Consider the following 12062-nt stretch of genomic DNA (forward strand, 5'->3'; position numbering starts at 1 on the left):
ATAAAAATGGAATGTGCCGTAGATTTGAGCATTAACATATATATTGTTGTATAAGAATAAGGCCATTCTCCAAGTTGGATTTCTGAAAACAAGAGCTTTTACTGGGAGATTTGTTATGACATTACATGCAAATTAATATTTGTTAGCACTGTGCATAGTGATGCAAGATAAACTTTAGAACTTTGAACTCTTTCGAGAAGAGTCACTCATGCTTTAAACATTAAAGTTAGCCTGTTCAGAATAATTCTAACTGCACCAGTTAACTACAGTTCAGTTGTGTTAAGGATTGTCCAAATAATATGATCTAGGATTTTGAAGTACAAGTTGGTTCATTTCCTATGCAGCCTTCTGAAATCTCCTTCTCAGCTGAAAAAACTTACTTAAGATGGTAAAATGCTATGCTATGACTTGGGAGCAAGCTGCCACCGACATCTCTACAAGCATCAAAAATCAAAGCCTTACGGTTTGTTTTACACATTATGAGTTTATGAAGTGGTTATATTCTTAAGGGGGAAACGCACACACACCTTTGCACTGGCAGGCTGCAACGAAAATAAATAATGAGAAATAGTAGTATAATAGGGCAAGATTAATTTATAGTTTAATATAAAATGAAAACACAATACAAAGCTAAAAGCTAATCTGCTTAAAAACTAGATTTAAAAAGAGTTAATCTTTAGGACAGGCCCAAGAGTAAGGAGGCAGCGATCTACGCTGCCCTATACAACTTGGCTTTGGATCTCTGTTTGTTTTATCATGCAGAGGTAATTTATTCCATAAACAAACCTCAAACTGTACTAACAGCAGCCTCTACTGGAGAGAGAGGGAAATGTATTCTGGTACTGTACTGTACTAGAAGATGACAGATGATGAACATAAGGTGGCGTCCACAGCAATTCTGACCTTAGGACTCTCCTACCCTACCATGGGCTAGGGACTGGAATGAACAGATCACTTATGGCACTTACATAATTTATAATACTTTAAGCATTAGTCTCATAAATAAGAGAGTATAAAAACTTGCTCATGCTAAGCAGTTAGAAGTGCCCCCTATCCAACATGCTTGTTCTAAAATGACCGACAGCAACTGATGCCTGCCAGTTGTGATCAAGTTTATTCTGGTCAATTTTTATCTAGAATTTTTAATGAGAAGCCTACTGAAAAGGTTTCTAAGAAGTTCATCTATTTACTTCTAGAGTAATTAAGTATATAAAAGCAAGATTGTCTAAGCTTTCCCCTTCTTTCTTGAACACATTTTCAATATCATCAGTAAATAATAAAAGTGCAATTAAGATTGGGGACTGGATGGGTTGATTTGGTCATTGTTATCAGTTTCATTATTTTTGCAGCTGCCTATTAATTGGCTGTTCATTCTGTACTTTGGAGAAGCGACAATGAAAATAGTAAGGCTTATAGCAACAATGATGAAGAGTGCAGAACTGCATTAAGATCAGAGCTGACATTCTATCCACAGGGCTTGTCCACTCCCACCAAAATCCACAAAGTGCTTGTTTCCCTTCCCCCTTTACAAAAACCTGGCAAAGTGTTGTTTACAAAAACTATGAAATATTAAGTCTTACAATCCATATTTTGGAGTTTCTCATGAGGCTAAAGCAGAAACTGAAGGTGAATTCCCTTTTGAGTACAAGAGATAGTCCATACGTTGTATGCAAGGAAACAGTCTGAAAGCAGGACGACTGCAGTCTCCTCAGTGCATGTAAGTATGCCAGAACTGGCCCATTTCAGGGTTTATGAATATCAGGCAAATAGGAATCCAATACCAAAAAGATATACCCAAAATCAACCCTCAACTTCCAAGGCCAAATACTTTATAAAAGTTAGTATGGTATACGATAGTATCAGTCAACAACAGCTGCGTTTTGTCACTGAAGGCTGTCTTCTAAGTTTGAATCCCTTACCACTAGATGGGGGGCTGGTATCAGTTGATGGAATTCTACGACCTACAGAGAGCAAAAAGGCAGAACAAGTGTTAAAAAAAATACATAGGAAACACCTTTCCATATTCCCCAGAGTCCCTTACTGTTTAGCCTTATGAGTAGACATACTTCATCACTATCTAAAAGACTATGAAAGCTATAACCCCTTGAAATAAATTTGGTAATTATGATGCTAAATAGTGACAGGCACAAAACCATTTGCAAGCAGTTTTGAAATTAATTTCTTACAAAAGATGGAGTTTATAGAAGAAGTGTGAGATTGTTCATTTTTGCTTTGGCATTAAACCACTCTAATCAGAATCAATGGAGGGTGGGAAGAAAAAACAGAAGCCCTGTTGCACAAGGAGATTTCTGTTGTGCAAGTGGGTGGGCATCACTGGATGCTGCCCTAACTTTGTGTACTTTCTGAACTAAGTAAAGAGAACCAATGGATAATTCTGCAGTTATTATTTCAGCTATTTAAAATGCATCTTTTAATCTGTACAATCAATGGTTACTGGCCACACTTTTTGTTTGGAAAAACACAAACGTCACAGAGGATTTAACTGTGGCATGGTTTATCGATGCACCATAAGAATTTTCAGAGCATAATCCTCTTACTTCTATTAAAATGATTAATAGTATCGAAAGGAGATACAGAAACATTAATCACACAATCATTACTCCAGACACACGGTTATCCAGTAAAACTGACTGGCAGTAGGTTCAAGAGGGACAAACACAAAACTGACATTGAATTTATTACCCCAAGTGGTGACACATACTCAGATACTTAAACATGTTTAGACATTCATGGGAGATAGACTAATTCAAGGATGTTAACCGTGATAACTAAATTAAACCTTTTCTTACTATATTTTCCAGCCATGACAACGTGGAAATATTCTAGTCTAACCTGGTCTATATGTTGAAGGATTAAGAAAACATCCAGAACCACACACTACATTAAACTGTTAAAGTATTCTTCTATGAATTTTAGACTTCTCTCCTTTTGGTAATCTCTGTTATCTAATGAACAAATTTTAGAGGTCATTTTATTTTTAACATTGGTGAACTTCTTGCCATTGATCCATCATGCACAACAGAAGGATGTAGAAGGTTAACACCCAATCATGCAGAAGCTCTAACATGACCTGAAAGAGATCATGTTGCAGTTTGAGCTCCTATCAAATGGTGACAAATATAGAGTCATCTACAACCAGTAGAATTTTGAGTCAAGGTAATTGTCAAGTTTCTTGTTGATAATGGGGATCAGCAAGATAAATCCCACTGAGTTGATACTTACTAATTTCTATAAACAGTTCATTTATGTTTATTGCATTTTTTGCACTGGTCTCTACAAATACTGCATGGATGGAATCTGCATAGTCTTTAGCATCTTTTTCCATGACTTCTCTAAGGAAAAGAAAAGAGAAAGAGTAGATTAATCTTTTTATTCAAGGATGATTCATTACAGATCAATGTACAGGCAATGACATGGCATATATCACACTATAAAAAAGCCATACCAATTTTCAGGAAAGAAAAAGTAGGTACAATTCAATGCAGCATTAAAACCTGTTGCAGCAATCTATCTAAACCCTGCTTAAGACACTATACTTGGGAGACATGCTAATATAACCAAAGATTTGCTGACAAGGCCTGCTTTTAATAACATTATCAATTATAACAAGCCCTCTATATTTTCTACTGGTTCCCACTGAAGGGATAGAAATAAGCTACAAAGAGGGTGTGCTTTGTCACTGTATACAGTACCAAGCTCAGCCTTTTGGCTCTCACTGAAGAGTTACTACTGGTCAAAGGACATTAACATTTTTTGTTAATGCATGTCAAGGAAACTTTCTAATGGATGAGCCAAAAGAGACTACATAAGGGTGGGATTCTCCTTCATTAGCATATCATATCATATATCAGACACTTAGAAGTCCAAGGAAATAATTATTTTAATGTTGCGGAAGAGATTTTGGGCAATGCTGATAAAACAGAAATAACAAAGATAATTAGAGGGAATATGAAGTGGGATACAAATTTAATACATTCACTCAGCATTTTTCATTCCTTTCCAGTAGACTTATCTGTGGCTGCTTTTATTTATTTTCTTTTGATCAATGGATCTCTTCCTCTTTGGCATTATTCACAAACCACACATTTTCCAAGAAGTAGCCTTTTCTGAATTCATAAAAGGTCAAAATATTAACTTCAGAAGGTGTGTGTTCCCAAGGGCAGAGGCAGCTATTTCACATCCAGGACAAGTCACATTGTGATTTCCTGTGCAGTTTCCTGGAATTGTTGGAAGTAGGAAAGATCTTCCTACATTAATTATCTTTGTTATAAAGGCTTCTTGTAGGGCTATGTGACATGTGCACCAAAATAAATAACTCTGGGACAAGGTAAGCCAAATTGTGCATAATCCCCCATAAAAGTCAAATGACCTGTATTAAGCCTGTTATGCACAACTTATTCTGCTTTTCCTAGTCATGGGAACAGACAAAGATATATGAAGACCACCCTCACCACTTGAACTCTTGTTCATTCACTTATGTGGCTACTAAAACAATGCACTATACAAGTCTTCTCAGAAATAAGTCTCATTTATTTCAACTGAGCTCACTCCCAGGTAGGTGTGTGCAGGACTGTAACCTAACAGACTTGAAAGTATGGGAAATGTCTCTCTTAGTAGGCTTAAGGACTAGAATCTTAAAAGAAAATAAAGCCAAGACTCTTAGGATGAATTCTATAATGAACCCCACATTCCATGCTTAATTGAGTGCATTAGTTATTTGTTTTTATTATTTATAATGCTCTTTATCACATGTGATCCAGAGTAGCTTGCAAACATACCTAATTATACATTAAAACTATAAGAACGGTATAAGAAGTTAAAACCAGATCAAAATCAATATACAGCAAGCATTCCTCAATTATAGCTGGCAACACAAATCAGCCACCCACAAAAGGATGGCTGAAGGGGTACATTTTCAGCTGGCACCAAAATCCACACAACAGTGGTGCCAGATATCTCTCTCAGGGAAGGGAATTTCATAGCCAGGGTGGCAAAAGGCCTTATCCCAAGTCACTGCACAAAGAGCCACTGCTAGTGATGGGACTTCCCGAAGGCCTCCTCTGCAGATCTTGGGTACCAGGAAGACTGGTATAGGGAGAAGTGCTCCTTCCATGTTTTTTGGCCCCAAGTTGTTTAGGGCTTTATAGGTTAGCATTAATACTCTGTATGTGACTTGGTAACATACAAACATCCAGTGCAGATCTTACAAAACCAGTGTTATATGGTTTTGATTAGATGCACCACTCAACACTCTAGTAGCCGAGCTTTGCACTGGATGCCATCTTCAAGGGTAACCCCAAATAGAGGGCATTACAGTAATTTTCTTGGAAAGTTACCAGTGCATGGATTATTGTAGCAAGGTCCAGAAACAGCTATAGCTGGCTCACCAGCCAGAGCTGGAAAAAGGCACTCAATGCCACTGACATCATCTGGGCAATGATGGATCAAGGAGTGCTCCCAGACCATGCACACCCTCCTTCTAAGGGAATGCGACCTCATCTAGAACAGACCACTTACCTAATTCCTGAACACCTTTATTTGGAGAGTAATGGGTTTTCATTTAATTTCCAGTTTTATAGTTATAGTTGTTTACAGTGTCCCAGTGTAATCAGAAGCAAGACAGCAAGAAGTATCCTGCCTCTTAGCTCCACCGTCCATAGGGCTTGAACTGAAGGAAGAATCACTGATTCCAATATAACCAAAGTCTAGATCTGAGAGCAGTGTTGGGCACAACTTCCATTAACACTTTCCACTCAATAACACACCCACCTAGAGCATAAACTTTGTTCCTAACATTATTGAACTATCACTGGAGTTCAGAGGCTAGAGAGAACTGTTAGAAACACTGCAACCACTCGGATTACACTGTGCCTCACAACCAAGCTCTCCAATATAAGCTTTACATTGTTATAGTTAACCTCTAGATATTCAAAGGCAGCCCCATGTCATCAGTTTCTTGTCCACCTTCTAACATTCTCTCCTCACCCAGCTATATCCACCTAGAGCTACTGCTTTAGGCAGCTTGTTCTTCAGCTTCCCTCTTCCAGCAGGTGTTCATCTGATGCAGGACTCCTGTCCCACCCCCTGCTCCGCTTGTTCATTCTAGATGCAGTCCATACAGCACCTCCTTCCATCTCCTAGCCACAGGCAGCAAGAGTAGATCTTCTGTTGTAAGCCATCCTCCTTCCCTACTGGACTTTAAAAATCCTGAGAATGCACCTGGTTCAATAGTCTACAGATTATAAAACCCAAGAGTCTCAAAACATTTCTGGAAACTGCTAACTGCAAAGAGTGACTATATTCGCAGAGTGTTATTAAAAATAGATACCTACAGTTGGATAACATGTGGTTTAATTTACCTTACATCATTAAGATCACACTTATTTCCAGCAATAGCAACAACAATGTTGGGAGGGCCATGCTGTCGAAGTTCTTTCACCCAGTTCTTTAATGTTGAAAATGTTTCCTAAAATGGATGTGATGGAATTAGTAAACATGAAAGTATTGGCAATAAATAATTTTTTTTTTTTTGCAAATTTCCTTCAGTTACCTCTTTTGTGATGTCATAGACTATAATAGCTGCTGCAGAACCTCGGTAGTACATTGGTGCTAGAGCACGAAACTGTAAAGAGACGACTTATGTAAAAATGGTTTGTGTGTCATTAAAAATCATGCAGGAAAAAAATAATTTAGGTCTGTGACAAAGGATACAAATGCCTTCTATTGAAAGAATTTTATTTATCACATTTTTGTCTCATCCTTCCTCCAAGAAAGGTAGTATGCATGGGTCCCCCTCCTATTGTATCTTCACGACAACCTTGAGTAGGCTGAGAGAGAAAGTGACTGACTGGCTCATGGTCACTTTGTGAGCTTCAAGGCCAGGAGTGTATCTGAACCCAGATCCCTCTGATTGTAGCTGAACACTAACACAACAGATGGGCAACCCACAGCCTTATGTAGTGGGGAAAGATCACTTAGCGGCATGTGGTTAGGATTTTTCAGTAACCTAGAGTTCTGGGGAGGGGACCTTTAAACAGTGCCCCCCAGCACTTATGCTGCTAACAGAAGCATGGGCAAAGCAGTCTTTTGCACATTATACTCATGATGCAGCTCAGCTGATGACAGATCAATTGGGCAGTGGAGAAGAGTGTGGGTGGGAGTAGGAAGTATGCGTGTGCATGCGCAAAATATAAGAATCTTCCTCACCACCAATGCCGGTCAGACCTGCTCACATGTAGCCCCCGAGAGCATGTTCACTGCTGCATGTGGACCTCAGCAATAAAAGGTTGCCCACCTGTGCTCTACTCACTATGTCATATAACTGAGCCATAAAAGACACCTCAACATTCATATACCAAGGAAGGTGTGTAGAGACGTGACAAGGAGTAGATCTTTTTCTCGTGTCATACACAGTTATGCCCTATTTAAACAAAACATGAATACTTTATACTAGCGAAGATTTTAAAGTTAAATAATACAAGGATAGTGAGCAGGGCCATTTACTTGAAAGTTAAGAACCCAGGATCAAAGGTTGGGTGCCATTTCAAGAAAGGAGTTTCCCCCCCTCCTGTCTTTCAGATCACATGATTATTTCTCAAGATCTCGCCAGTTATTTTGCAAGCCTTAAAAATGCTCTTAATATATCCTCTTTTTTAACTTGGGAGTATCCAAAAGCATAGCAATGAGCTGTGCTTGCATCCACCCACCGCAAACCTCTTGGTATACTCTACCATAAATACTGAAATGGCATCTCAGCAGCATGTTTTTCAACAAACATTTATGGATTACTCTCAGCTGAAGGAGAGGAGCCATGAAGAAATTGGTCACTAGAGTTGTATGAACAGCTGGCTTTCTTCCTTTTATAAATCTCTCTAGTCTTTAAGAGTTTGTGTACAGATTGTGTATAAGCTATGTGTAAGCTTCAAAGACCATTTTGACACCTTAAAAACTAATTGGTTATAGCAGTGGTATTTGTAAATGAGAGCATTCATCAGACTCATGAAAGACAGCCTAAGCTTTCATTGTTATGAAAGCTCATGTGGCAAGTGTCCATGTTGTTCATTTGGTAAGCCATTTGTAATTTGAGCTCAGCAAGTGTGCAGACTACCTGTAGATGGAGAACACAAAAGAAGAAGTACAAGATAACGCATCAGGGCTCAGTGATTGATCCTAGTGAGACACAGAATGGCACTCCTATAGCCAAATAAAGGCCCAAATGCCTGTCCCTGGTCCTCTCTATAACATTCACAACCACAGCTACAAATGTTGCTTATTACACTATAAGCTTTTGTAAGCCACCCCCTCCAAAGAAAAGAAGAGTGTTGAATGCAGGGGCACAGATGCAGTCAAAATCTGCTCTCCATTCCTAATACAAGCCCTCCCTTAACACATATTCTGCCCATCCTCGGAATGGGCATTTCACTAGTAATAAACAATATCCATAAAATGTTATGAGCATAAAGCTCATATCCATAAAGAGCATAAAGCTATCAAAATTAATTAGGGAAACTGCATATCAAATTAACTGACACATGGAAAAATATTAATCTGCTCTTCCCTTTGTGTTCTGGTAAATCTGAACTTCAGGAAAACAAGCTCTATAACACATTGTTTAAATTGATGCTGCATTGACAGGAAGAGGGAGAAAAGATTTCATGACTAAAGACATATTTCAAACCTAGTGCAAGTCTGGTGACTAACAGAAGCACTGGCTGATATACTGGTGGCTTACAACAGCAAGTGGGGAATACAGCATATTAAATCACAGGTTTACTGTCTGTACTACATGATACTTAAAAAAAATCTTAATCATTTGTCAAGGAAACTAGCTTCAGTCAAAAAGAACTATTTTATGAAAGTCACATAGCAGCCAAACTACACAAAACATTAATTTGCATAAGCAATTAATGAGCACTTTTGTCCTTCCAGACAGAATTTATTACATCTCTGCAGCTAAACATCACTGAGAGGAGGAGCCTGGGAATACTAGGCCACAGGTGTTTCACAGCAGGAGAGACAGACATCCAATTCTGATATGTCTGCTTTACTTGGAGAAAGAGAATATTCTTGTTTGAAGGGAATTACAGTGGGTGGGAAATGACAGCAATTATTTTCAAAAATAATTAAAACATTCAATAAAGTCAAATTTTCATCAAAGACAGACTAGTCAGAAATGCAGAAAGATGCAGGAAAGCTGATGGAGGAATTAACTCAAAAGCCACAGCAAAATAACTCAAGAGAGAAATTATGTGGATTAATTGTGAGGCCCCTTGTCTCTGCCCTCTCCTGAAGGTGGATTCATGCTGGTCAGAACTTTGGTCCTCAGCTAGAAAAGTAGGCAGAGGCTGTGTCCTGTCACCCTCTACCCTAAAAAGCCATGCAACCTACTCTTCTGCATAATACCATGTTGTAGCATAGAGGGAGAAGACCACAGTGCTGAGACACAGTACTGACAAAGCATCATGTTATTTCCATTGCAAAAGTTGCAAGTTTTACTCCGAGAGTAAAAATAGAAAAGAGGATCCTGCTTTTTCCTCTCTTGAAAAGTACTACACAAACTCAAAGAACGAGTTATCAGTCACATGTAGATGGTTTTATATAAAATAGATTCCTGAAGCCTATGTTCTTCTATTAAAGAGATAAAAAACAAAATTGAAGACTGTCCCAGTACTAAATGAAAATCCCCTGCCTACCTACCAAATATTTGATTCCTTAAAACAGTCTCAAGGAAGCCACTCAGTATCTGTTAACACCTCAGAAGAAAGTAGACACTTTATCTCAGGAACAGATATCTGTTTAGCTTTTGAGAGAGGCAACACTCTTAACTGTGTCCTAGTGAAGTTCTCTAGGTGGAAGGGATCTGTGAGTACAAGGTAGAAAGCTGGAAAGACTAATTCTTATTTATTTATTTATTTTATTTATTTATTATACTTGTATACCGCCCCATAGCCGAAGCTCTCTGGGCAGTTTACAGTAACTAAAAACAAATACAATTTAAAATACATCTTTTTGAAAAACAATTTAAAAATTTAAAACAATATAAGACACATGCTAAAATGCCTGGGAGAAGAGGAAAGTCTTGACCTGGTGCCGAAAAGATAACAGTGTTGGCGCCAGGCACACCTCGTCAAGTACATCATTCCATAATTTGGGGGCCACCACTGAGAAGGCCCTCTCCCTTGTTGCCATTCTCCGAGCTTCCCTTGGAGTAGGCACCCGGAGGAGGGCCTTTGATCTTCAACATAGCGTACGGGTGGGTTCGTATCGGGAGAGGCGTTCCATCAGGTATTGTGGTCCCAAGCCATGTAAGGCTTTATAGGTCAAAACCAGCACCTTGAATCGAGCTCAGAAACATAAAGGCAGCCAGTGCAAGCGGGCCAGAATCGGTTTTATATGTTTGGACCATCTGGTCCCTGTTACCAATCTGGCTGCTGCATTTTGCACAAGCTGCAGTTTCCAAACCATCTTCAAAGGCAGCCCCACATAGAGTGCATTGCAGTAATCTAATTTGGAGGTTACCAGAGCATGGACAACTGAAGCCAGGTTATCCCTGTCCAGATAGGGACGTAGTTAGGCCACCAACCAAAGTTGGTAGAAGGCACTCCGTGCCACTGAGGCTACCAGAGCCTCAAGTGACAGAGATGATTCTAGGAGAACCCCCAAGCTACAAACCTGCTCCTTCAGGGGGAGTGCAACCCCATCCAGGACAGGTTGGACATCCACCATCTGGTCAGAAGAACCACCCACTAACAGCATCTCAGTCTTGTCTGGATTGAGTCTCAGTTTATTAGCCCTCATCCAGTCCATTGTCGCAGCCAGGCACCGGTTCAGCACATTGACAGCCTCACCTGAAGAAGATGAAAAGGAGAAATAGAGCTGCGTGTCATCAGCATACTGATGGCAACGCACTCCAAAGCTCCGGATGATCGCACCCAACGGTTTCATGTAGATGTTCCAGATTCTAATTCTTATTCTGGACCAGAGCTTGGAAAAGTTACTTTTTTTGAACTACAACTTCCACCAGCCCAATCCAGTGGCCATGCTGGCTGGGGCTGATGGGAGTTGTAGTTCAAAAAAGTAACTTTTCCAAGCTCTGTTCTGGACAGACCACCATGTGAGACAGGGATTATCACTTGTAGGCTACTGGATCAAATATGGATCCCTGAGGACTGCCCCTACAGTTGCCAAACAGAGGCAAGGTAGGTATGTAGAGATACATGTGTGTGCGCATGCAGGTGCAGGCACATATGAGACACAGAAAACTCCATATGTGTGGAAAGAGGCCTTCAGTACAGGCCTCTGCAGGAAGAGAAAGCAGCTGAGGCCTTGGCCTTTTATGCCAATTGATCACAAAGCTAACTTTAAAAAAATTGGGAAAGGATCTAGCTCTGTGGTAGAGCATCTGCCTTGCATGCAGAAGGTCCCAGAGTCATCTCCAGGTAGACTTTCGTCTGAACCCCAGGTCTTCTGCCAGCCAGTGGAGAGTGTGGGTAATACTGAGCTAGATGGACCAATGCTCTTTCTCAGTATACGTTCCTAAGAAAGCTAATAGCTGACTAGAGTTGTAGATATACAAAGAAAAAAAACTTAAGAGGTAATGCATACTAACAAGACAGGATGCCTCAAAGCAGGACAGTTTAGGACTGGGGTCATGGTTTGGCAGATCTTTAGCTGGACATGATTGGTGGCAGAGAGAAAGTTCCTTTTCTGCTTTCCAGCCCAATCAAAACTAAACTGAGAGTCTTCTCCTTGCCCCCAACAATTGCCCTTGAGCTTTAAAAGAGGTCCACTTCAAATTTCCAAGCACAGTTATTCCAAGTCCCTGTGCCAGGTTTAGACTATTCATAAATGGAATACTTCAGTGAAAATTAAAAGTTCTACCAACAATATTACAAATGACAAAGCATGAAATGCAGCTCATTCAAGTTCCCATGGCAGAAATATACATCCTATATTACTTTCAAGCTGTCTTGTCAAAGCTAAAACAAATTAAACACATTTATACCGTTATTTAAGTCAGAGGAGCAGCTTGCAAAGTTAGT

The 12062-nt window shown here is 39.6% G+C and overlaps 1 protein-coding gene across 3 annotated transcripts in view; it reads right to left on the reverse strand.

Annotated features, from left to right (window-relative positions):
* Positions 1-12062, reverse strand: part of RAB22A (RAB22A, member RAS oncogene family) — a 117077-nt gene that overhangs the window by 90207 nt on the left and 14808 nt on the right. For 2 of the 3 annotated variants that reach the window (XM_061631171.1, XM_061631175.1), the window contains exons 4-7: positions 6572-6643; positions 6381-6487; positions 3244-3353; positions 1920-1961 (exon numbers count right to left, since the gene is read on the reverse strand). In XM_061631171.1, coding sequence (XP_061487155.1) covers positions 1920-1961; positions 3244-3353; positions 6381-6487; positions 6572-6643 — 331 coding nt within the window. The remainder of the gene's footprint in view (positions 1-1919; positions 1962-3243; positions 3354-6380; positions 6488-6571; positions 6644-12062) is intronic. The other variant, XM_061631172.1, reaches the window with a different exon arrangement.

Source organism: Rhineura floridana, chromosome 6 (genome assembly GCF_030035675.1).
Source record: "Rhineura floridana isolate rRhiFlo1 chromosome 6, rRhiFlo1.hap2, whole genome shotgun sequence".
Lineage (NCBI taxonomy): Eukaryota > Metazoa > Chordata > Lepidosauria > Squamata > Rhineuridae > Rhineura > Rhineura floridana.